The sequence below is a fragment of the Apteryx mantelli genome, chromosome 6, assembly GCF_036417845.1.
Source record: "Apteryx mantelli isolate bAptMan1 chromosome 6, bAptMan1.hap1, whole genome shotgun sequence".
In the NCBI taxonomy this organism is placed as follows: Eukaryota; Metazoa; Chordata; class Aves; order Apterygiformes; family Apterygidae; genus Apteryx; species Apteryx mantelli.
In genome coordinates this window covers 34,481,880-34,508,395 of record NC_089983.1, presented here as the reverse complement: position 1 = coordinate 34,508,395, position 26,516 = coordinate 34,481,880, and the positions used below count along the sequence as shown (strand labels likewise).

Sequence of the window (26,516 nt, the reverse complement as noted above, 5' to 3'; positions counted from 1 at the left end):
ATATAATTTACAGAAGTAAAAGAGATATGATCTGTTAAACTTTGCCTAAGTAACACCTTTCAGCTAAGACTGTACTTAGGCTCCTAAGAACTTCTGAAAGGAAGAAAAGCTGGAAAACAGCAGTTGAATGGCAGAAATTCAGCAAAAATTCACTGTTTGATTTGAAACAGCTCTTCACTGAAAAAGCCATGTGGTTAGCCATGATTTTTGCCTTTTCTGACTGCCTTCAAACCCATCTTCTGAAGGATCTTTTCAAGCTGTGTAGTCACTTGTGTGGAATTCTGAATGGTTTCCAAATTCCCATGGTTTTTGCTGCAAGAGGGGCAAATTTTAATGGAGTATGAGGTGAGAACAGAGCTTACAGATAGCTTATTATCAAAGCAACTTCAGTTTAAAAGAAACATGAACTAAAACTGCTTTTCTTAATCTTTGGTTTCATCTACCATATGACAGCTATTAAAGCCCTAATCAAATATTGTACAAAAAAAAAGGTATTTAAATTAAAACAAGCTAGCCAATCTAGGGTACTGATAGCACTCTGCATGACTTGCTATTTAGTACTTAAAAAAAACACATTCATCAACTGCAACAGATAGAGAATTGAGCTCTACTTGTGGGTTTTGTAGCAGTTTTAGATCCTTATCCTTTCTATGCTTCTTATCATGTACCACGTTAAGTTATCCTGAGAACTAGTTACCTTGAAGTCCCAAGTTTTTAAACACAGGGCACTGCTAAAAAAAGTGACAATCATGAGGGCATAGGAAGACATGGAGAAACAGAAATTGCATGTAGTTTAGTGCTTTGCAGAGCTATAAGGCTGCTGGAAATAGCCACACCAAAGTCACTGTGCCCTTTCAGTCTTGAAGGCCATTTTAATGAAAAACAACAATATCCTTCAACATTAATCCCATCACAGACAGACACTTGCTGTTTTGCCACATGGATGAACACAAAAATACAGTTTTCAGTATTGCAGCCTGTCAGAAACAGAAAAAGGAACTATTAAAAAAATGAGAATTCCTCAAGAAACAAAGAAGATTAAGTTTCCTCAGTACGGGATTCAGCCTAACTAAGGAAGTGGCAAGAGAGGAGAGTAAGAACTTTTATTTCAGCTGAGAAACCTGAATTACATCCAAGAAAACTGCAGTTCCCCTCTGTCCACAGACTTTCAAGGAATGATGTACTTACCCCAAAGCTCACTTGCCTCTGTGGTCCCTCACAGTCTGAAACAATTTTACCATACCAATCCATTTTATTTTGCCCCCAAGTTTAGTAAGAGTCTTGGCTAGATGATGACCCAGAAGGGATTTGTGCTATCACTGTTCACTTGCAGGCCATCCACATCTATAAACTGCATCACACACTCCTGCTGCTGCTAGTAAACATGCGGTGTTGTGCCAGAACGCTCCCGGAGGAATCAGTGCCACGTTTCAGAAAGTTATGCACACAGGAGCACAGTGGCAGAGAACAGGAAGATTTGCAGTATGTGCTCCATTTTTCAGGGAAGCCTGCAGCTCTCACCATGTCGTTACTACAGGTTACGTAGCAAATAATCTTGCTATCAATTCACAGAATAGAGGCATCAGCCAGCAAGTGTCTGATAAAGTGAATGAGGAACCAACTGCACACCAGGAGAGCTGGGGCCCAGGTTCTTTGAATTCTGGCTACTGGACCATTAGAGCTGCTGTGCACTGTCTGGTCACTGTGAAATGTTACATTTGTTATGTACTGTACTGCTTCAAATACAAAAATTCCCACATGACAAAATTCAGTGCTGAGTTTTGCCTTTGAACAAAACAATTTAGTTCCCTAAAGGGCTGGGACTACAAACTGATTCTCAGTCTGTTGCAGCCTTTGGGTTTAGTTGTACCTTCAAGCACTGCTCATCATTGAAGTACTGAGTGGCCGATACAACAAAAGCCCCAGGAACAAGCAGCCGGTATTTCTCAGCAGCTGACCCCTGTCCGGAAGGCAGAATTTACTGCCTGTCTTCCAGTGCAGATCCCACCGTGAGCACACGGCAGCAACTGTTTTGTAGCAAGTCACGGCAAACCAGTCTGCCACTCTCAGCTACAGTCATCTGTGTAGAGTAATGGCAGGCAGCAATTACTGCATTAATCATATCAAAGTAATTAAATCTAAATGTGGAATACCAACACAGTTATTGAAACATGGGGTGATTCTTATCTCTTGCAATTGTTGCACTTCACTTGGTGTTGAAAGCACTGCCTCCCACACAGATCCATTACTTAGAGGAGCAAAATCATTAGACATCCTGGCCAAGATTTACAGCACAGGGAGAGCTACAGCAGTGCTCTACCTCCAGCTACTGCAAGTGCCTTGACTATAAAAATGAGTATTGCTATTAAAGCCATCTCCACATTTACCAGTGTTTTTTTTTTTTTTTTCCTACAAATTTATGAAGAGTGGAGAATAGTTTCAAGGCAATTTTTAAAGCATGGTGGAAATAAGTATTCACTTATCACACTAGCTGACTTGTTTAGGAAAGAAAGAAAATAAAAATTAGCGGCTTACCTGTTACATTATTAAGCAGAACTTTTTAAAAAACCATGCCCGTGCTGCAAACCACCCCCACCTCATTCCACATTTTCTAGAAGCTTACCGCATTAAGATCAAATGTAGTCTTATCAAATTTTTAGCATAGTTAACCTCCCCCCCCCACAAATTTTGTCAGTATTGTCATTTAACCAAAATGTAATTAAAAAAAAAAAAGCCCAACTCAGAATTTCTCCTTCACATCTCAGCTTCCAATTCACCCTACAGCAAGTCAAAACACTTTCTGATTCAACAATAACTTTTGTAGTGACATAATATTGTTCAGCAGTTACGATGGTTTTATTTCATGATCAATAAATAGAATATAAATGACAAGGGAAAACAGCCTTTATTTCAACAGTTTCTCATCAGTAGCAAGAACATAAAAAAAAGAAGAAAATGGAGCACAGAAATTTATTTTTATTTAGGAATGCTTTCCTTAACTTTGGAGACGGAGTCCGTCTCTTGTCTTAAACTTCAAAATACTTTCAACCAATTTGTTAGAATTTTAAGATAGATTAAATCATGAGTATAAATTAGCTCCCAGTTTAAAAATATTATGTAAAGTGCTCCTATCAGGATTTGTTCAGCTCAAGGAATGATTTTTATTTAAGCATTTTAAACATCAATATTTTAGTTGAGCAGACACAGTAATCAGATAAATAAAATTTCAAACATCAGTACAAACTTCATATACAAAACCTTTTCCGAATTCTTCTGAAAAGTGGTCTTCAGCTGATAAAAATAAATTCTACTAATTGCCCTGGAAACCAGATGGGTGTAACCAGGATCCAGTCCTTGGATAACATCTTTCCTGTGGTGAGATTTAGTTCCTAACTTCCTTTCAGACTCATCCATGAGAGTACATATATTGCTAGGTAGATATGTGGCTATATAGATGCATACAAAAAAAGTCTTTCAAAGGACCTGTCAGAAATCTCAGCTCCATATTTTTAGTTATGGAAACTGATACATGGATCCAGTTTTAACAAAACACACACATGAAGTACATCATTTCCGGAAGCGTTTAAATAATGGGTGGACATGTTTATTTGTTGATGCCTTACTCCGGGAAGAGTGGTATTCCATGTAAACCGTATCATCTGCTCCTGACATAGAGCTCATTGTGCCCACACGACGGGACACCTGTAGCAAGGGGAAAAAAAAAAAAAAGACTAAAACCCCCACATACTTAAGATTAAATAGATAACACTTCAACCTACTGACCCCACTAGTTAGAGAGCAGCACTATTCACTTACTGACCTCAGTGCCAGAAGTTTTGGACATTTCTTAAAATTTTCTGCAAAGAAACTCACTGCCTCCCACTCACCCTAAGTATACATAATTATGTAAATTTTAACATGAAAAGTTATCTTGGACTGGGAATTCCTAATGCATTTCACCACAATGCCATTTAGCTAAAAATCAACTATAGAAGATTTACTTCATTGTAGCATTCTTTTAACTTATGTATTATCAAATATTTAAGGCTTTTTTTTTTAATCTGTTGCTGAAAATATCGAACCACTACCTGCAGTAATGCTACTTTTCTTGAATATGAACAAAAGTGGCCTGCCATCTTCTACCCTCAGGGCATGAGATGATTCAAGGAGCACAATACCACCAAAAAGCATGTGCCCTGACATATGTGTATCTTTAAAATGTTTTTAAATATCTTCCTTGCTTGTGAAAGTCTCTCTTCCAGTATTTCATACAGATCCTATGGCATCAATGGTGGCATGACACTTAGACAGAATTGAGAGGGGAATGATCCAGTTCTGTACCATTTACAGTCATCCTTTTCAAAGCATTCTTTATTACCTGAGCTGACTTTGAACCATATTCTCCAGCTACTACTTCCTCCTCAGCATCTAGGTCAGATGCTTGCAGGACTTTCTGGAGAAGCTGCTGCTGTTCTTCTTTGGATGAAAATGAAAGTTCTTCTTCTTCCATGCCTGCAAGCTTTGTTATCACCTAGGAAACACAGTGCAGTACAAAATGGTTTTTTTCCCCCCCTTCTAAGCATTCTACATAGCTGTCCGAAAGCAAGACAAGGACTCCTGATCCCACAACCTTCTTGTAACTGTCTTGAGCTTTTAATTAGCAGTTTGAACAGCTCAGCACTACACAGCACAGATATACAGCGCATAACACATTGCTGAATGTGCAGTGGGCTCTAATTTGTGTCTAGTTTAAGATCTACTATTTTATATTCCATTAAAATGATCCATTAGCTTTCCAGAAACTGGGAATTTTAGCATGAACATTGATGAATATGGGCAAAGCAGCCTAACAAATTCTGAGGTGTATGATCAGTGGTTGAAAGAGTAACAATGCAGCAACCTGCAACAAAGCATCAGCAACAGAGCAAAAGGACTCTTCATCTTGTGCCTATGCACACAAAGATAACTAAGCTGTTATTTTACTTCTCTTTCAAGCTCTTGGTAATTCATTAGATAACCACGGACGCATGGCACACGCCATCTACTGGCAGTAAAGTGCTATATATTCCATTAGTTGAAAGTTCTTTCCTGAAGACTTGAAAAGCTCTCATGTTTCTGTTACAATGCAACAGGCAACTTGCTTTCTTAATTACAGGTATTCCACACACTCCACAAGAAGTTTTCCTGTACTTAATACATTCTACTAAAACCCTTAAAAGAAAAAAACAAACAAACAAACAAAAACATCATCAGTGTTTGGCTATCCAAAGCATTAATTTGAGGATCATCCCGGCAGAAAAGCACTAAATTTTTTAGTTCTTTGCCTTTTATCGAAATATCATGCCTTTCTTCAAAATATCAGCCTTCCTTTTCTTCTCCTTCCCTTCCCATTCTTACAGCTGGTCAGAAAAAAAGAAAATGAGCACATATGCTTATTCATGAGAATCTTAACTGAAATTTGATTTCCCACAATGTTTCTAACTAGAAGAGGTTTTTAGATAGACTAATTCAACCATTTCCCTTGATTATTTACCATTCCTTCTCCTCATCCTCCTTTTTCAGTTTATTTCAAGTCAACAGAATTAGAAATTAGTCATTTCAGCAATCGGGGCTGGGTCTGATTACAAAGACTAAGGAAGAAATATAAATGCAACTTAAAGCACAAGTGTACACTAGACAAAGTACAGTTTTTGAAAAACAGACAGACAATGAAACACTAGAGCAACTTAGTGATGTTGTGGGTGGTTCTCAAAGGCAATTTTAAAAACAAAAATGGGCGTCTTTCTGAGAAGTGTCCTAGCATTAAGAATCCATTCAGGGAAGCAACCTGTCCTATTACATAGGCTAAATGAACAGTACGGTTGGTCCCCTCTTCTAATTTATTAAGAACAGCATGTGCTATGATCATCTCAAAACTAAAGAAAAAGGAATCATGGGATGCAATTTTAAATTGCACTAGCCTGTCAGGTGTGGCAGCAGAGAAAAGCTAACATGATTCGTGGAACAGAAAGAACTTCCACTGCCTCATAATTTTTTTAAGCTGTTCAACAGATGTCAAGTTCAAAATGACCCCCGATTCCTTTAGTGAATTCTTCTGCTATTTAAGATTTAATATATCCCACATTCATTCTCTAAATAAATACACAAAGCAGTATATAACTAAACATTGGTTAGCTAACCAAAAAAATTAAATAATTAGACTCCAAGCAGTAAATTGTGATGACAAAGGTCCTATTTAAGAAGCAAAGACAAAATACATGATGTAGCAAACAAGTATTATTCCAGTCCTTCAGTCTTTTTTTTTTTTTTTTTGCTAAAAGGCAGAGAATGGAGTTAAGAGATAACAGGAAGAAAACAAGCCCTAGAAGAACAGTGCAGAATGTTACCTTTATATGGGAGTATTGAATTTTTAGTAAAGTTAGGCATTAGAAACAAATATTCTGAAGGAGAGGACATAAGCACTGAAATAATTACCTAAAGATGAAGTCAAGTCTCCATATTTGGAAGAATAAAAAGGCAAACATCTGTCAGGAATGACATACATATAGCTGATCCTGCCTTAGAATGAAGCAACACACTAGATGGTCTCTTAAAAGCTCCTTCCAGCCCTATTTTTCTTTGATGGCAGCTATGACTAAGGCTTAAAAGACTGGCAAACAAAAGAAAATAGATACTCTCACATTTTGTTCCTAAGCTTCAAGTAAAGGACATTCCAGGACTGGTCAGCTTAGGTGTTACTCCAGACACTCAGCTGTCACTTGCACTGCTTTTTGTTTCAATACAATGACAAAATGCCTCGGACTAGGTCTTTGCAAAATCAAACAGCTCTATTTTAACCTCTTAATTAGTTCTATAATCCAAAGCACTCAAATATAAGTAAAGGGATTTCTCTAATCTTTTTGGCTATAGCCACATTGATGTGTTTGTTGTAGTTAGCTGCAGATTAGTACTGATCTATAGTGTTGTCAAAATACATTTGCTACAAAGAAAAACAAGGCTTTTAAAAACTATAAACACTACGACATGACTGTTTCAGTGTGAGAACCTCCTCTCTAAAGCTCTCTTTAATGTGCCACTGTTTACAGAGCAGTTATTTACTTCAGAGAGATTTTATCCCTGGGGACAGCCACTGTTGCAGGTATGCCTCAGGAGCAAAAGCCCTTAAATAACGAGGCTCAGTTGGAAGCCACTTGTCCTTGCACCTTTTTGATATCCTCTTGCTCTATCCCTTCTGCGAATGAAGGAAGATGGTGACTGCCAGCCCTGCAGTTCATTTGCCAGCTCAGAACAAAAGTTATATGTGACTGAAAAAGCATGCAAGAAAGTACTTTATGTGGCCCACCAAGCTTTGGTAATCTATTAGATATCATATGATGGTCTTCAAAATTGTCATAAAAATGAGGCCTACGTGTACACACACACTTAGTCCCATGCAAACAGCAGGCTTCTGTCAATACCATAAGATTAAGCTTACTCCCTACAGACAGGTATAAGCACCCCACCTTTTATTAACCCCACCTATTATTAACAGTATCTCTTACCAAGAATGCTTCTAACTAGAGCAGTAAAACTGCGGTTTTGTAAAACAATGATTTACCTAAAAGCAAGATTTGTTTATGATGACATTCCCTTGCCTCTAGCCACCAAGCAGTTGAAGATATAGGATTGTCCATGGATTAAGAGAAAAAAAAATCAGGTAAGTCTTGAAATCTATAAAGTAGAGGAGCACTGCTTTAGTGGAATGAGATTTTATGTTTGGAGGAAGATGACATATACAGAGATACATAACAGGCGAATGATATACAATGGGTGATAAACTTTCAAGGTTTCCTTGAAAGAAAGCGCTAATGCCCCCTGGTTGCAGCAGCTTGTTTTGGAGAAGACAGACAGTCCTCTAAAGAGGTTTTAGCAAGGCCCCAAAAGGCACTAAACAGTGAATTTTCTTTCGGAAAGAAAACTGCAAAGACCAATCACTTTGGTTAAATGAAAGTTTATTTACAGGTTGGTATGAGATCTCAGCATCACTGTATCCACAAGAGGACACCATGGAGTTTGTTGACTCTCCTAGCCAATAAAATGGCAATCAAGACAACAGTCTTGGAAATCAGATGATTTGAAAAGCATTCTTAAAGGTCATAGCACGTGAAGAAACAATGCTAAGAAACTTTCTGCAAAATGAAATTTCAAATTGGTTTACAAGGTGTAAACTTTCTAAAAAAACAAGTAAGAGGAAACTACGTATGTCTGGAGACAGCAGATGAGATAACATTAAATCCTTTGCAAAAGGGACTTTAGGAGAAACTTCTAAGTTACAAGTCACAGCTCTTTATGCTGTCATGATAATCTCTATTTTGATGACTACATTTTATTTGTGGGAAGATTTCTACTCTGCAGTAAGAGTCTTTTCCTACAGTAAATTCTGTCATTTCTTAACCAATTAACATTCAATCTCGTGATTCTGGATTTGGGTGATGCGTTTCGTATCATGCAGAGAAAATTACAAGAGCAAGGTCAAACTCTTAGTGGAGGCTAAATAAGCATAGTCTGAAGAGCTTCATTAGCCCGAACAGCTTCAGCTAACACAGCCATCAGTATCAATGTGGCTGCATCCTGACTAATTTTCTGCAGCACTGCAGGCTTTGGACAGCACTGTGAAAACAGTGCACGAGATCAGTGTGTGACAAAGGCAATCCCAGGTAGATATTTCTTTGGGAACAGACACCTAACTTTTTGATTTCCAGAGCTGGATGCATGAATTTAAGATGGATGAATCCTACCTGTTGTATGTTCTCTTTAGTCACAAGCAAATAGATTTTCTCCCAAAGTGAAATACGGGTATGAGACTGGAGTTCTTTGGAAACTATTTGTGACCTGTGATGTTTTGGAAGTTTTCTGACTCACCGCAGGCCTCTAAAGACGTGAACAGCTATCAACAACGCTTTTATGCACAATCAGTATGAGAACATATAGTAAGAGGCCTGCATGGACAGACAGTTGAAGAATATGAACATAAACCAACCATGCAAGTAAACTTCTGCTTTGCTCCCCAGCAGCTGCTTGGTTTCAAGCTGGAATACTTACCTTCCTAGAAGCTGTACTACTGCTATTTGTATCTATTCTCACAGTAATATAGGTGATAAAACAGTCCTGTCAGAACAGTTCTTGCCTGCAAGCATAAGCCTCATTAATACATTCCACAGCTGGAATTCTCAAATATTTGACCTACTACTAAAATAAGAAAATACAGAATTATATGCATAGGGCATAAACATAACAAATAGAAAGGACAAGTTACCTTGAAGCTATAACCTTGATCTACAAGAAATCGTTGTCGCTTGGTTGAATATGCCATTTCCTGAGTGTCTTGGGATACAAGAGAATAGAAAAAGGCATTGTATTCCTCTGCAACCATGCCTAGGAGACAAAGACACTGAGTGATTAGTTCCATCTGGAACCCTGAAACCAAGAAAAAAAACCAAAAAAATAAACAGTGAAAACAGGTGTTCAGATAACTTGTGTCTCTACAAAATCAATTTGCATAGTTTATTTTAAAGATGAGCTGCACCCACACCTTCATAAACTGACTGACAAAGCATGCAGCATGGAAATTCCTACTCTTGTTCTTAGTTACTTGAATGTGGGTGAGAGGAAGAACTCGAAAAGGAAATGTAGATTAACTCAGTTACACTACTGCACTGAGCAGAACCTGCTTCTTTATTATGCTAAGCAAGGTAAAAGAAAAAACTCTTTAAAAGCCTATTATGTAAGAAAGTTACACAAAGATAGGGCAAGGATTGTAACAGAAGTCAAAAAAGTTCAACAGAAAAATACAAAGGCAGTTTTATCAATGTAGACTAGAATTTGCAGTGATTTTACATTAAAAAAGGTGAAACAAAGGTATTTAGCTAAGAACATGCCAGGCTGTCTATCATTTTCTACTTATGGTCCCCAATATCTAATACTCAAAAAACACTGGGTTCTCCTTTAGAACCCAAGGTCTCTCCAAGAGTTTGTTAGTTCACTAATGCAGGTTTTGTATGCATTCACAAATAAAGCCTCAGCTGTAAGAAGCACAAACTGCACACAGAAAAAGCATATGCAAATCTTAAGTAGAAAGGATTTTAAGAATCTTTTTTCTAAACAAAAGGATCCTTGGGTATGTTTTGCAAAAATGCAACTAGTTTGTGAAAACAAATCCCATTTTTAAAAGGAAATAATCTGCATGTATCAAAAATGTGCCTTCTAGAGACACATGCTTTCTAGAGTAATACTGTAATTTTTTTAAACAAGGATTTGATGTGGAGGAAATTATCAAGGAATGAAAAAGAAAAAGATGAATGAAAGACCTAAAGGTTCATTTTCCTTCATTTTCCTCTGAGAAATCAGAGATACAAAAACGATTTTTCTCTTATAAGAAATATTAAAAAACAAAATGGAATTCCCAAACCCTTTTAATAAGTAAAGCAAAGCAGCTTAGTCATTGCCTCCGAAAGTCAAAGTTGGCCAGAGAATGAACAAAGGCTTCTCTCTCCCTGCAAGTTCCTGTTTGGAGTAGTTACATGCTGTGTCCTCAGTATCCAGAGAAGCACAAAATGCATGTGCATGCATACTTTGCTTTTGGAAGTGTGGACTGGTTCCATAACCAGAATGTACCAGTACTATCCTCTGTGCAGATGAAATAAAGGCGCACATGGGGCTACCAGAATAGCATGACATGCTATCGGCAGCTCCTCTCAGTCTCCATGGTGTGTACCCATGCAAGAAAATAATCCCATCCCCAGTGCAGGTAATTCTTTGCCTCAGAAGGTAACAGCCAAGATGCTGTTACCAAATTTGCCTGCTTATTTAAGATGATGCGGTTTCTTTTATCTATGTTTCAGTATTCAACAATTTAAATTGAGTAATTATTTGAATGCTGTACGATGATACAAGACCCAGAGCCCAACAACCACCTCATTTACCTTTTTTGGCTCTCAGCACTCGTCCCAGCCTTTGAGCCTCCTGTCTTCGAGACCCACCATGGGACGAAATCTGAATCAGAACATTGGCTTCCGGCAGATCAAAGGATGTGTCGCCTACCTACAACAGAGGAGCAGCCTCTGAGCGATATACTATTTCTGCGTATCATAAACAAAGATTTAATAAAATGTATGCCTTTGAAAGCGGCAATAGAAAAATGCCAAATGCACAACTTGCACATATAATCTGCTCTTCAATAAAGTTCACTCTGAAGGTGGGTACAATGAGACACTGAACGCCCTCACTTACCTTGGAAATAAAAATAGTGTTGATTTTTGGATTGTGCTTGAAGTTCTGTAGAATTTGCATTCTCTCTCCTTGTGCAGTAGGACCATATATGTAAGGTCTAAAAGAACAGGACATATTCAAATTACATCAATTCAAGATTTCTCAATCATTTCTTGTTAGGTACTAGGATGCCATGGAAGGGAATGTAGTGTGCACTTAAACTGATATGAAAACAGAATAGATTTTGACAGAGCTTACAGTTTATCTTTAGCTTGTTTAGCTCTTTATGGCAGCTACCCAGTTGCTTGCAGAGCCGTTTGCAGCAACCCAGTCTGCCAGAAATAAATTCTGACAGTTATAAACGTTTTGCAATTAATGCGCACCCATGAAGCTGTACATCAACAGACTGAAGACATTTGCTATAATCCTACATGAAAGACTGAAGGCAGCTGTTAAAATAAATTTTTTTTTCCTCAAATCTACAGACCTAGCGCACTGACAGCTGCAATCTTTGCTTCCTATTTAAGCACTTAAAAACCCAAGCTTCTCTATTAATGATATTGAGAGTCACAAGCTGGCTGTTGAATATTCTTTTGGGAAAATTATTCCTGCTTTTGAAATTAACCTCTTGCCCCTCCTTATAACTTCTGGACCTACTGAAATGAGAATGAGGTCCCAAATGTTCTGTGGCCATGAGCAGCCCAAGGTAGCATTTCATCTAGAGTTTACAACCTTTGACAATGAATAATCCTGACCACTTAATATATCAATCAGGAAGGCTCATTCATACAAACTTTCAGTCACCCACAGACTTCAGGAGTATCTTAGATTACTATGCATTTTCCAAGACACACTCTAGAGCCTAGCTATCTTCTCCCTGCTTTAGCAGAGTTCAAGAAGGCTACAAACTGCAAAGCCTGCATTGAAACATGAGAGAAGCACGCAGGAGTGCATAGCCACTGCTTTTCAATCTGTTACATTTCTTTTCCAAATGCTTGTTAACAATCATCTCCAAATAACAGGAAAAAAATTTTACAATTTATATTAGAATTATTCACACTTCCGTTTATTATTTCTAACACAAGGAACAGCCTCAAAAGCTTCATTTAAATTTTAACATTGCACATACCATGGGTGGTAACTGAACATAAACATGCAGTGCATAGTACTAAGATTTTTTGGATTCATCAGCTTGATTCCTGTGTTGGCTCCTGCTTTTTTTTTTTTTTTTTTTAACAAAAAACTTTATTGTAGTTTTTATACTACCAAGAAATCATAGTCACCACTAATCTAATTTTTTTTATTTAGTGCGTTTAACCAGCAGATTGTTTCAAACCACAGCTAAAAAAGCAAAAGTGGCAAATGAGTCAACTCCCAAACAATACCATTACTGTTCAATTAGTGGCGTTCAGCAATGAGGGTTTTTAAGCCCTGTCATTTCATATCTAAATTGTGATGACTTTAATCCCCATCAAGACTGAAGTGCAAGATATCCCACTGAAACTAAAGCATCTATGAGCCTGCTGTTTCTTAAAGCCTCAAAGAAGGGTTGTCAAATACATGCGTTCTTAATTAAACACAGAATAACCCAAAACTCCTGGCTGTCAATCCTCCCTTTTAACCCCCATTGCCCTACTTGACAATGATTCATTAACGCATATCCAAGTACTTTCCTGATCCAGAACCTAGAACATCCAATGTTAGCTTCATTTTTTTTTTCAAATTACCCCTGTGAAAAGATGTTGGAGGGATCTGCAAAGATCCCTCTCCCAACAACAGACAAAATTAACTGCCAAAGACATAGTCCTTCAAAACAGTGATTTAAATACATTAATAACACCACTAATAGGCAAAGAACAGCCATCACATGAGCTATATTACCCTGGATGACAGACTCATGGCAAAGAGCAAGGGCTGGCTAAGCAAACTTGAATTCCGTGGCCCTGAAGTTAAAGTAATTCCTGTCATGTGCATGGTCTTTCCCTTCCAGTACCAAGGCAAAGGGGGGGATTAAGGAACAAGCAGGTGCAAAGGCAGCCAGGCAATGGCCACCTGCGCCTCGGGAGGGGAGCCCACCTACCCTACACACTTCTCCCTCCTCCGCTGAGCTAGTGCAGGCCACGCAGACAGGCTTGGGTACTACCACAAGACCCACAGGACTGCTCTCTCCTGCTTAAACTTATCATTCCTGTCCCACCCAAACCAACTGTTCACTTTGTTTATGCCTAAAGCCAACTTTGAACATGCTCGTAGCAAACTATGATTAGAAAATTCTCTGTTTAAAAGAAATAATCCCTTACATTTACCTAGCACTGTAACCCTCCTTTCTTTCCAACGCTGACAGTTGTATAACCTGCTCCACAAACGATGTGAGGAAAGGAGAATTCACTCAAGAACATGAAAAGCAAACAGTAAATACTTCTTCAACTGGTTTTCCTACCACGCATTTCTGCAGTATCTTCCCCCAGTTAACAACTGTTCTGCTACTTAGGAAGCAAGCATCCCCTCCCAGCATTTATCTTTATTCAAAGGCCTTTTCAGTGGAGCACTGAACAAAACTAACTACATTCCAGAAGCATCATTACAGCTAATCTCTGTCCAGACAGATTTAAAAAATGAAGAAAGAGACCACAGGTGCTGGAATTCATCCAGCACTATTAATTCTGCTTCTTATTAGATGTCACAGCAAGCCAGCACAAGATGGCTACTAAACTACATTCAAAACTCATTGCAAATTTTGGAAAGTGTAAGGAGATTTGTTTCTGATTTTGCTCAGAAGTTCTGCTGAAATTTCTGGACATGAAATCATACAGTCAAAATGCCTCACAGCTTCCCACAGGAGACATTATTTGGGCTTGTCACAGAAAGGCTAAGGCCAGCTTCTCTGCTCATTTTCCCCAGGAAAGATCTTGAAAGATCCAGAGGATTCTTATTTCAGAAATCTTCCCCTCACAGAGACAGGAGAGCCTACAGTCTCTTATAAGAATAGTCCTGGTAACCTTTTTAAAAGGTTTGCCACTTGTTTTACCACTGGCCTTTAATAACAACAAAATGGACTGAGGAATACTAACAGTCCTCCACAGAAATCTTGGATTAAAACCCCTCTGAGGCATCTACTAAACAAAGATTCTTCTGAAACAGTTTTACACAGAATAATGTTGCAATGCCAGTAAAATTGATCCAAAAACATCCTCTCAAGTTCTTTTTTATATAGGAAGTATTGGAGTTAAATCAGTGTATTGTAAAAAATCTCTAAGGGATACTGAAATCTGAGAAATTACGCGGTAATTTTCTAGGAAGGAGGAAAAGGATAGTGCCATCTTTGGCTGTTAACACTTACTTCCCAAGCCTGATTGCATACTCCTTCAGTGCAAACACGTTGTCAGCAAATACGATGATTTTGTCATTCCGTCGCTCATGAAACTTAATCAGAAACTGGCAGGCTCTGAATTTATTTGGGTTCATGGTATACAGCAGTATCCGCTTCTTTGTTTTGATAGCTACGTACTCTCTATAAAATTCAGGTGACATTGGGCACCAAACCTAGAATTAAAAAACCCACACACATACAGAGTGACCCACAGTTATTTAATTAATTTTATTCCAGTGAGAAATTAAGACACTGGGGATGATAATGCATTATAACTTTCTCTACAGCACAGGCAACAAATTTTAAGACAGTATTTGCTATACTAAGGTGAAGGCTACTAATTAATCTAGTCTCCAGCACTGTCAAACTCTTTTTGACCTCATTAATATTTTGCCCTTCCAAAATTCTGTAGCAGAGAGATCCTCAACAGGAATAAGCACTGGGACTGGAATAGGATTGGAAAATTTTTCCTTGATGTTTCATGCCTAATAATTTCACTGAATACTATTATTTCTTACAGAGCAAGAATTAAGGGCATAAGCTTTCTTCCATATATTCTCCCTCTCCCACTAGACAAGGCCTTTTCCATAAAAATTAATTTTCAGCCATATTCTGAAAATTCGAATCAGAGATACATTTAGTTTTCATTATTGAACCTATTTACCAATCCTTTTTTTCATCTGCAGCAGGGTGAACTTTATTTTAATCCTTATTGACTCGACAACTTTTAAAACATTAGAATTGACTAGAAGTTTTCAATGGCTTTCCCTACACATAATGATTTTATTATATAAATAAATTTCACAGTACTGCACAAGTCTGTTTCTGAGGTATCTTACTTTTCTACTGTAGCATGCAAGTAGAAGAAAAGTTTACACAAATGCAATGACACTATCTATAACGCACAATTTAGAACACATTTATTCTGCGGATCATAGGTTTTCCATTATATCCATCACACACTACAAGTTAATGGAATACTGCACCAAAATGCCTATTTCGTAACCATTGTTCAGCTAAGGAAGTTAACAAAAGATCTGTTCAGAAATTAACGATTTACCAATTTACATGAGTTTATTTAACAACCTGATTTGTTCTGTACTGTTAGGAACTTTTTTTTAGGCTTTTTTTTAGCACTTGACTACAGTAACAATAGATTTATGCATTGAATAGGGTCCACTGTTATTGTATGCTATCTATATGAAAGATTTAAAGTTTTTAAATCAGGAGAGAATATTTCAAGGTGAGAATGAGATATGAGTACTGAACATGTCACGGTAGAAAAATAATTTGTCTGTTGCTCAGTGCCTCAGACTATATTGGGTATTGAATACATTTTGCCTTGTTTTTACATTCTGTTCCAGATTTGGAAATGTATACAATTATATTTCCCTCCCCAACAATCTTTTTCATTTTTATATTCTGCAAGACACTCTCCAAGTCAAGAACTTAGTATGGCATCTACAAATGGGATTATGGGTAAATTACAAACTTCTGAAAATAGAGCTAATGAAAAACACCAGAATCATTAGACATGCAAAAATCAATTAGCATTTATTTTAACCAGCTATTTACATAACTCTTCTGCTTGTTCTCTTTTGGAGCAATGAAAGAGTAGTACCTGCAATGAACATCACCTGACTTACCACACAGCAGCACTGCCCTCTTTTGCTACTCAGAAAGAACTTCACTTAAAGAGTAAACTTGAGGTCTTACTTGGCTATGATAAATAAGGCAAGTTGAGAAAAGACACTACTTCGCAACAACATGCCAAGAAAATCCAAACAAATATGCAGTGCAGCTGTGCATATATTAGACTTATCATTTCTCAGCCATCAACATTGGGGTTTTTTGGGTTTCTTTGCTTTCAGTAGTAGCTCAGAATATTATTTCAACAAAAAAAAATTGTCCTAAAGAATATAAATTTACAAAATCTGCAAATCACTCAAAAGAAAGGTACTCCATGCTTAGCTTTTGAATGTCTACAAGGCGGTTTTAGAGGTTGAGAAGAATTATGCTTCTGAGATGGAATCATCTGAAGTGCCTAAGCACAGTGAAATTCATAATCGCAGACTGATTACTCTCCCTTCAACCTGGTTACTTTCCAGATGCTCTATATTTACATTCTATTACTTAAAAAAAGTATTTTTTACAACCCCTGTTTTGCACAAAATTCCAAAGGAGAACAACTGACTCATGCAAGAGAAAGCAGCAGAAACACATTAATAAAAGTCAGTTTGGTTTACTTTGCCATTACTATGATTGACTGGTTATAGTATTAACCTTGGGTATTATTTCTAAGAAATATGTATAGAATAAAATTGTTTTTATAAATTGTCTCTAATATGTACTGTAGCTGCAGTACTTGCATCACAGCTAGTAGGACAATTCTCATAATAATCTCTACACTTTAATAGGCAGGAGACTGGAAATTCAATCCACTTGTGGATTTTAAAGAAAAGCTATTTTATTTCATAAGGAAGACTCCCCTGACTCTACAGTATGGGTATGAAAAGAAACAACTGTGATGACTGTTTCCTACCAAATCATGTTTTGTTATTCAAGAGGAAATCAAAGTAAAAGTAAGGCTTTTTAAAATCTGGGACAACCCATTCAGCAGTAACAAACAGATCACAGTATCCATAGAACAACAAAAGCCATACGTCCCTTTACAATGAATTTTATTCATCCAATGAAAGGGGTGATTTGCCTATATTTCAGTTATAAGCCATTAAGTGTTTGATAATTGTCAGGGGTGACCAGAAGAGGATAAACAGGAATTAATTCTGCACCTTCTCTTCCAATACCAGAGCTGGGGAGCATTAAATGAAAAACAGTAGCAAAAGACAGGTTTAAAAAAAAATAAAAGTAAAAAGCATAAGACCCTTATCTTCTGAAACTCTGCCATAGGAAGCTGTAGCTGTTAAAACTTCACTTCCATTCAATAGCAGACTGGACAAGTTCATGAAAAAATAAACCCACTGAGGATTACTAAATACACAGAAATCGCATGTAGCTCAGGAAGTCCTCTAGTCACAGATGACTGCAGGCTTGGAGAGTAATCAGGAGAAGTATCAGATATGCTTGCCCTGTATTTATACTCTTCCCTAAGCATCTTACTTGATGATTCTCAGAGATAATAGGTTAAGTTAGACAGACCTTTAGTCTGACCCAGAAAGGTTGCTTTAATGTTCTAATGTGCCTCTGTGACAAGATTTCCACTTATCTGGTATCAGATTTTAATCTTACCCATTTTCTTGGGAGAACAGAGGTCACACGCCATCACATTGGACAAATACAGTGAGATCCAGTTTCATGTTTTCAATTTTCATTTTCATGCATTTGGGCTTGAAACAAAGTATTTGTTTTCTTATTATTTTATTTATTTTTTTTTAGCTTTGGACTATTTTTATTTCAATAATTGGAAAAAATTTCCTTAATAAACTAAAGACTGTCTACCAGCTGAAGTCTTTAGAAATCAGCTTTGAGCACACCACCTGATGTTATGCTCCAGTAAATATAAAGTCATATGGGTACTTTTTTTCCCCCACAGTTTTATAGCTCTTCCTGTAAAGAAAAAAAAATTATAAGCAAACTAAATATACACTAATAGTAATAAAAAACAAAGCATCACCTCAGCACACTGCACTTTAGCAATGTAGCCACTGTTTTGCAGCTCCATCCAGTTGGCTTCATAGAGCTTTGGTCCAATCAGGAAGTTCAAGTCAACAATTTTATCATCTTCTCTGACCAGGGTAGCAGTCAGTCCCAGCTTACAGTGAGCTTGTACTATAGTGAGCACACGTCTGAACATTTTTGCTAAGAAAGACAAGACAGATTTTCTGTTTACTGTCATGAATGGATTTAGAAGGCAAATACTGGAATTAAAAAAAAATAAAAAAGTTTCATGAACTCCTAAACACAAAGCAAGCACAGCGTTAGGAAGTATTGCCCCCTTTCACACGCAATTCCAACTGATCTGCGTTACAGCAAAACTTCACACCAATCACGGGTTCAGTTTACACCTTCAATGCACTCTGCAAATCCCAGTAAACCTTCAGACATCTGCGTTATTTCCCCATTTCCCAACAACAAACCAATGTTCTCAGCTGTTATGACTTAGGTCACAGTACTTCTTAGGAATGACTACCATTTTAACAAAGTAGTTTATCAGCAAAGTCTACTTCTGAAACCTATCATTTCTGTAGAGACCAAATTATATTCAAGTCAAACCATACCAATAAGGTACAAAAGCTAACAGAATCCTGAATGGTACTTTTTAACCAGGATTATTCCATTGAAACTTTGATACCACATTATTCCTTTCCAATAGTATGGATCTCAATTACATAGTAATTTCAAATACAACAGCTATTTCTGGACGGTAATGACTATAGCTAATCACAGTACTTTACGGAGTAGAAATAGATATGAAAACCTAGCCTACAATGTGACCACGTCTCAAGAGCAAAGAAGGCAGACCAACTCTCCTGTTCCAGGTGAGAGCAGTACCATCCACGCAGCAGACTTGTCTACAGTGAAATTAAATATAATTAAGGTATCTTAGAGCAGTTTATTAACCTAAAAAAAGGGGGAAGGTGCTTATATTTTACACTGCCGTTATTGAGACAGAATTATCTAATTTGAAGGTTTCAGGGAAACAATGGACAGCTAAACTGTAGCGTCAGAAAAAAAGCATTTTTAGAACATGGCCATTTATCTAAGTCTCAAAACTCGAAGTTTTGGATTAATACTACATTAAACATGAAAAAGACAGCATGAAAACAAACTTTAAAAAAGCAGAGTTACATTAACAATTGTATATATCATGAGGGGGTTGCACACTGCTTCCTTACCAGGGATAGTATGGACTTCATCAAGAATCATAAGGCCCCACTCTTGACTTTTAAGCCATTCCATTACTCTCTCTGCTTCCCAGGATCTTTTAGTCGTGTGTCCCAACATGGAGTACGTGCTAATAGCGATAGAACAGCCAATGGGTTTGTCTTTGGCATCAGAAGTGAACCGACATATTTGGCTGTCATCGATGGTGGACCACATCTTGAACTGGGCCTTCCACTGCTCCACAGACACTGCGGAATTACCAAGTACCAGACACCGCTTGCGGACAGTACACGCAGCTGTCACTCCAACTAGAGACTTGCCAGCACCTGCAGAGGAAGAGGACTGATATTCATTAGTCATCCCATAAATATCAGGAGGAAAAAAAAAAAAAAAAGAGGGAGTAAAAGAAAACAAAAAGACTGAGAGAGGATATGAAATCATAACAAAGAAAGGCAAATTCTTCCTTGTTTCTTTTTTATAACAGTCTTAAAGAAACAGACAAGCTATTATATAAAACCAGCTTGATTGTCTACTAGCCACATTACTGTGCAAGTTCTCAGCAAAATCATTGTAAACATTGCTTTTGGCAGCTAGAAGCAATCATTTTAATGCTGTCTTCATTTCAAAACCAGGTAAGTTCTAGGTAGTTACGGAAAGCTCTTAGCAGCGGTCACATACTCCATTGCTCCTGTCAGCTATGTGCATTCCACCACGTAGCAATTCCTTACATTTTTCCATTCCTCCTTCACACTTCTTTCTTCTTACATCCCTTACACACTCTTTCAGGCACTCCCCATATCTCCTGTGTGCCCTCCCACCCACACCATGGGCACTGCCATGCAGTCTCCTTTTCTCTCCTTCTTCCACCATTCCCACGGGTTGTCTCAGTCCACACAATCCTGTTAAGTAAATCCTTGATAGCTCTACAAATCAGGTTCTCCCTCACCAGAGTGTCCCAGCCCACTCATTAAAAATAGACAGGACTCTACATGCTTGTACCTGGAACACTCCCTACTACTGTTTGAAATCTAAGTAGATGTAATATTCAGAAGTTACTTTATTACAGGCAAAGATGCACCATGTCTTGCATTGAATGTCTTGAATCATTTAGCCAAGAACAAAACAAAAGCCCCCAAAATTAAGTCAGCAACTTACCGCATGGCAAGACAATAACACCAGATCTAGCTCGCCCATTTCCAAACATCTTCCTTAGGCTTTTCTCTTGGTAGGGTCTGAGAACAGCTGTGGGTTTCAGATCTATATTAATATCAGGATTCACTGAATCATTTCTGAAATCATATTCTGCCAGCAAGGGGTATTCCAAATGGATACAACGCTTCTGAAGTTCTTCAATCATCTCCTAAAGAGGAGACAAACCTTCAGATGGCAAACTCTCCACAGCTGAACTATTTCTTTTAAATAACCACTTATTACAGAGTACCATGCAAAACTATATTAATTTTTTTTACACTCCTTAGGTCTGCAAGAGTTAAAGTTTATTCCAAGAACTTTAGTCATGACCACTCCTACCCCCAAATATCTGAAATAACAGTCCATATTAAAAAGGGCTTTTTAGACAGATGGAAGAACATAACACATTAGCCTTGGATGTGTTCTTTATCTGGCAGCAAAACTACACCCTGAAGTCCTGCAAGAAAGAGCTTAGTAACAGAGACAAAAGATTCTGTATGTTACATAGAAAGATCTAACAAAGTTGCACATCTGTTATCTGGGAAATCTTCATACCCTGCTAATGCAGTTATTTTACCACAATTACAAGTTGTCTTCAATCACCAAGATTTTTTTTTTTTAATAACCAAAATAGCTACTAGGTTCTTTCTTGTTTACTTTTGTTTTCCCCAGTAAAACTACATTAGAATCACTGAGTCCAAGAAACAAGAGGAAAAATTTTACGAAAGCTCTCCGAAGGTCTGATCAAGCCAGGACTGTGCTCTAACCTTCTCAAGGGATGAAAGCAGAACCACCAGAAGTTCCTTCTGCAAGTACGAATTGCAAAACAGAAGCAGAAAAAAACAGCTCTGGAACCAACAGGAGATTTGCCCTCCACTGAATTCTTACTCATCTTGCACACAGTAATGTTCAGTCCCATATGAAGGGGGACCTTCCTTAGCCTATGGAGCCTTTCTCTAGCCTTTAAGCTCTGCACCTTGCATGCAGGGAAGGAACAATATCCAGTTTACCTCCCTCTGTACTGAAAAGGAAAATCCTAAGATAATATTTTGGAAAGCAAAAAAGGAAAGACATTTTAATAACCCCAGTGAGCTCCTCCATCAAACAAATAGCCACGGTACTTTATATTTAGTCCTCATACTTATTTGCGAGTCGTGAGCATATCCCCCCACAGGTACAAATGCTAGGAGACTAACATAATCATACCTGCTTGACTTCAAAAGATACTGTCTGTGTTTCTTCCTCCTCCTCCTCATCTTTGTCCATCTGTTCATAAAACTCAAATAAATCAGCTGGGACATCTGGCTTATTCTGAGCATCTGTTCCTTGTGATGTTGATGGACCCAAGCCTCCTTCACTAGATTTGGAAATCTGAAATAGATGTACAGGAATCTTTACTGAAGTCTTCATTAGAGATTCCCCCTCCCCAACTAAAATGGGGCTCATTAATGAGGCACAGAGCATTGCTGACAGAACAGAATGCAACTGCTGACATGACAAACATACAATAACCATTCCAAACTACTTAACAGCTTATCTAATGTTAATTCAATCATTTTAAAACATGGCGAAGCATACCGCTGATTTACTCGTAAATGTCTCTGTAATGAGCTCTGTTTCTTCACCCTCAGCATTTCTCAGGCGACAGTCTCTAATAACATGGTCTTGCAGAAGCTGCTGAATGACATCAGGATGGGTACTTTCCACAAAATACCTAAATAGACAGAACAAAGGAAAAGATATACTTATGAACTAATCAACTGAGCAACTCACAGGAAGAATAGCGTGGATGTTTCAATTTATAGCTCTCCCAGAAGCACTCTCAAGTACCTCCCATCTTGGGGGTGGTAATTTAAAAACAAAGAAATTACGGTAATCAGAAGTTTTAAAAGATGCTTCATACCAAAAGCAACATGTATTTTACTGTTATCAATCTTGTTCAGATTATCTGCTGTTAATATAATGTGAATAGGAAAACTCCAAAAGAACTGCCTAGACAGAGCTGAATAGTGCTCTCACATTACAGTCTTATTTGCGACAGGAGAAAATTTTTTTTGAGACTGAACTGAGTCTGTGAAAATTCTGGATGTGGTGTCCTGGCCACAAGACCAAAAGAGGGAAAAAAAAAAGTCAAAACACAAACCCTCTAAAAATTTATCTTTGAGTATCCTGAAATTTTTCTTTCCCTTAAGATTCACCAATAATGATGCTCATTTGAGAGCACAATTAAAATGTGAGCCAAGGAAGACTTAAGTCTGAACTAGCATGGGGAAATTTTTTCTTAGAGATACCTAATAAGACAATAAAAGCCTGCTAACAATCCTAGCATTACTTTTAGGTTCAAAAAAGAAGCAGCACCAGCAGAGCATTAGATTATAGTCCTAGGGTTCAATCATGGCTGTCAGACAGAAAAGAACTTTATGAAGAAAAGAAAGGGAAGTAGAAAAAACACAGGAAAGTGTACGGAGGTTTTAGTTTTCTGCTCTCTCCTTCCCTCTCCTCCCTCTCCCCCAAAAATCATAGGTTTAAATAAAACTGGTCAGCTCTAAACCAGTGGATCTCTCAAGATTCCTTCCAACATTATCATACATAAAACAGATCAGATTCAATCCACTAACAAGCAGATTTCACACAAACACTCAGCTCTTGTCAGTGCATTGGCTTGTCCTTCCTGAATAATGGATTACAAATAAAAACACATGAGACTGAAGGACAGCTACAGAAAAGCTTTCTAACCGAGGTTCTTGTAAATTTGAAAGGAATGAATGAAACAATTATCTGAAAACCTTAGGGAGGTATTGCAAGTCCAAGCAATAAAGAAACAAGCTAGATCATCAAATTAATATCCTACTTACAATAATGTAATGATAACTGCTAGCAGCTCAGGACAGTCAAACTGAATGCTTTGACTAATATATTAAACGCTTGCAAACTGAGAATATGATCTTGCAGTAATACATGTTGCACTCAACTGGGAGCTCTAAAACAGTTTTCAACTCAACAGCTACTGAGACCACAGTCAGAGTCATTTACGTACAGCGGTGCATTTGTTTGGAAGACTTCCTCTTCCACGCTAATTAAGGAAGAAGCTGCTTACCTGTTATGTTTCAGTACCAGCTTTACCTTCCCATAGCTGACAGTACACAACTACAAACAAATAAGAACAATCATTAGGACTATGCAAAGGAGCGTTTCTAGGTTTGGGACCAGATGCTGCAACACGTTTCTGTTCTTTGTGGGAAAGGGTGACATAGTCAAACGTTTACTTGTAGTGTTATTATGCTTATGGAACAAACCTACTTCAACAAATATTTTCAGAACATGCATATGTCATCTCACATCAGAGATCAGTCACAGACGTTCAGTTTTTATATCAAATTCCAATCTACTGCCAAGACTGCAAAAACACACTTGCAAGATAACGTAGGCTGTGTTTTATAGTGCACCAGCTACTCCAGGTAACTCCCCACATTCGTAATCTAAGGACTGTTTAAATATGAGGAAACTTACTCCACATGCATTTCCCCTGGCGTAAAGCATGCACACTAAGACTTTGTTTTAGGACTTTCATTTCAAGCTATAAACCACACACGGGCTACGTTATGAGAATATTATTTGTGCAAGCGTATACTATAGATAAAGACAAAAAATAAAATAAAGTCTCCCTTCTCTTGAAACAGAGCGACAGGATAGAGTAAGACTGTGAAAGCAATGAGTGAGTAAAAACCAATGAAGAAGTAGCAGCAGACAAAATTCCAGTAATGGGCTTACCTTGATAAACTGAATTATTCCATCCGGGACACCAGTCTTGCTCAGTTTTTGTAAATATTCTGTGATGTCACTTGTTTGTAAGCCAACACTAACAGCAGCATAAAGCGAGTAAGCAGTCAGCTTGTATTCATGAATGTGTGTTGGTCTGCACACTGGCTCAGCAATAGCAACCAAAAAATCCTGTGCGTATTTGTAAACTGGAGAAAAGGCTTCCAGAAAGATATGGCCATCAGGAGCCTGTACATGGAAGAAAAAACATGCTGAAAGCACACCAGTGTTAGTTGAGAAAAACAAGGACTTTCCTGTAAAACAGCTGCTATAACATAGAATGACTCCACTATTTAGGTGGTAATACATCACCATGTATCAGAAAAGGGATGACCCTAACAATGAAATTACAACAACAAAAAAAAGAAATACAATTTTATAAAAAGACCCAAATTAAAGAAACCAAGAAACTAATAATGATTTAATATACATCTAATAAATTTCACTGCAGCAGTTTTTGCCCGACAGGGTGTTGAGATACTTAAAAAAACAAAACAAAAAAACCCCAGAAAACTTTATACAGAACTACAAAAACTAACACAAAACATAGAAGGAGATACAGGAATACAAAACTTTCACCTTCTGCAAGGGACCAGACATTGATTTGTCAGTGGCCTTTCTAAGACACTAATAAAAAAACCACATCCCAATTGATTAAGCTTTTCTAGATTGACATTTTAGGCTTTTTCTCCTTTTTTGTTTTAACAATAATAAAAAAGGAATGTTTTCCTGCTCCAGGCAGGAGCAAGTTTCCAAACCTCCCTTCCTCCCTGTTCCCCATTTTACTGGAAAAAACAGAGAAGGAAAGGTGCCAATTGTGTTTCACAGCACTCAATAACAGACACCCCGCAGAACTTGGCAGGCAGCTGCCTCTTCTAAATATGCTTTCACTACAGGCCAAATCTTGGACAGGTTTCTTGACTTCCCTTTTAAGGTAGAGAAAACAGATGGGACCAGATACAGGATATTAGGCCACACTGATTAACACTGTTTCATTCCAACATACAAACCCAGTTACCATGTCACTGCAATAATGCGTCCTACTTGCCTTTTTAACTCAGTTTCTTCTGGAATCCGTTTCATCTTCCTCCCAGAAACATCTAGCTAATGTACTCGTGCTTCATCTGAGATTGCCAGTACGCGAGCTTTCAGCTGGACTTTCTAAGCTACTTCCAGCTTTGGGCCGGTTCAGCTCTTGTGGAAGGCCTCACAAGCTGACTATCCCAACACACGCGCTGCGTGCATCTCGTTCACCCGCTCTGCTAGAATTGGAGCAAATCTTATTCTGACGGATTTACAAGGAAAATGCTAGCAGAAGAGCCTTCTCCCCCACCGCCCCTGCTTTCCCGAGGTCACTACTCGATCCCAGACAGCAGAGCGGGCTCTGCCAGCTCGGCGGTGCGCTCCCAGCTTCCTTGGCGAGAGGACGCGGCGGCCCCCGGCATTCTGCCAAGCCCTGCCTAGCCGGGGGGAAGGCTCACGGCACTGCGGCCCCTCACCGAGGCCTCGGCGCGTCCTGTCCCAGGCGAGCGCAGGCCGCAGCAAGCAGGCGCTTGTGCCCCTACCGGCCCCCCGGCCCCCCGCAGGCCGCTCCGCAGGGCCGCGGCCCGTACGCACCACCCAGAGGGGCCGCGAGGCGTGGTCGGCCTTCAGCGGCATCTGCAGCCGGTAATCCTTGGCGCCGTACTCGTCCACCCGCGCGCCGCTCTCCTCCACCTGCTTCCCGGCCGCCGAGGGCACCGCTTCCTGCGACTCTTTGCCGGGCGCGTCATCGTCCTCCTCGTCGTCCTCCTCGTAATGGCGCTTCTTGGACTTCTTCTTATCTGGGAACCGAGCGGGAGGGATGAGGAGGGGGGAGAGCGGGGGCAGCGGGGCCACCGCCCCCCCCGGCCGGGCCCCCCCGCCGCCGCCGCCGCCCGCCGCGCTCACCCCGCTCCTTCCTGCCCATGGCCGCCTCGCGCCGCCGTGGCGGGAGCGGCGGAGGGGGCAACGCCGCGCGCGGCGTCACTTCCGCCGGGGAGGGGCGTGACGTCACGGCCGGCCC

The 26,516-nt window shown here is 38.8% G+C and overlaps 1 protein-coding gene across 1 annotated transcript; it reads right to left on the bottom strand.

Moving 5' to 3' along the window:
• Window positions 1-2,834: 2,834 nt before the first annotated feature.
• ERCC3 (ERCC excision repair 3, TFIIH core complex helicase subunit) lies at window positions 2,835-26,468 on the bottom strand. Its single transcript, XM_067299244.1, has 15 exons — window positions 26,402-26,468; window positions 26,090-26,295; window positions 24,425-24,661; window positions 23,751-23,800; window positions 22,232-22,367; window positions 21,860-22,024; window positions 20,618-20,822; window positions 19,474-19,788; window positions 18,252-18,436; window positions 14,588-14,790; window positions 11,269-11,365; window positions 10,962-11,079; window positions 9,296-9,414; window positions 4,379-4,531; window positions 2,835-3,702 (listed from the first exon to the last, which is right to left on the bottom strand). Exons 1-15 carry the CDS (start codon window positions 26,418-26,420, stop codon window positions 3,568-3,570), a joined length of 2,343 nt encoding a protein of 780 aa, XP_067155345.1. The 5' UTR covers window positions 26,421-26,468; the 3' UTR covers window positions 2,835-3,567.
• Between the last annotated feature and the right edge of the window lie 48 nt (window positions 26,469-26,516).

Coding starts and splice junctions, on each gene's coding strand:
- ERCC3 (XM_067299244.1), bottom strand. Junction 22,368..23,750: donor CTGGTACTGAAACATAACAG/GTAAGCAGCTTC, acceptor CTGTCTATTTAG/GTATTTTGTGGAAAGTACCC. Junction 14,791..18,251: donor CTAAAGTGCAGTGTGCTGAG/GTGATGCTTTGT, acceptor TTTTAATTCTAG/GTTTGGTGCCCAATGTCACC.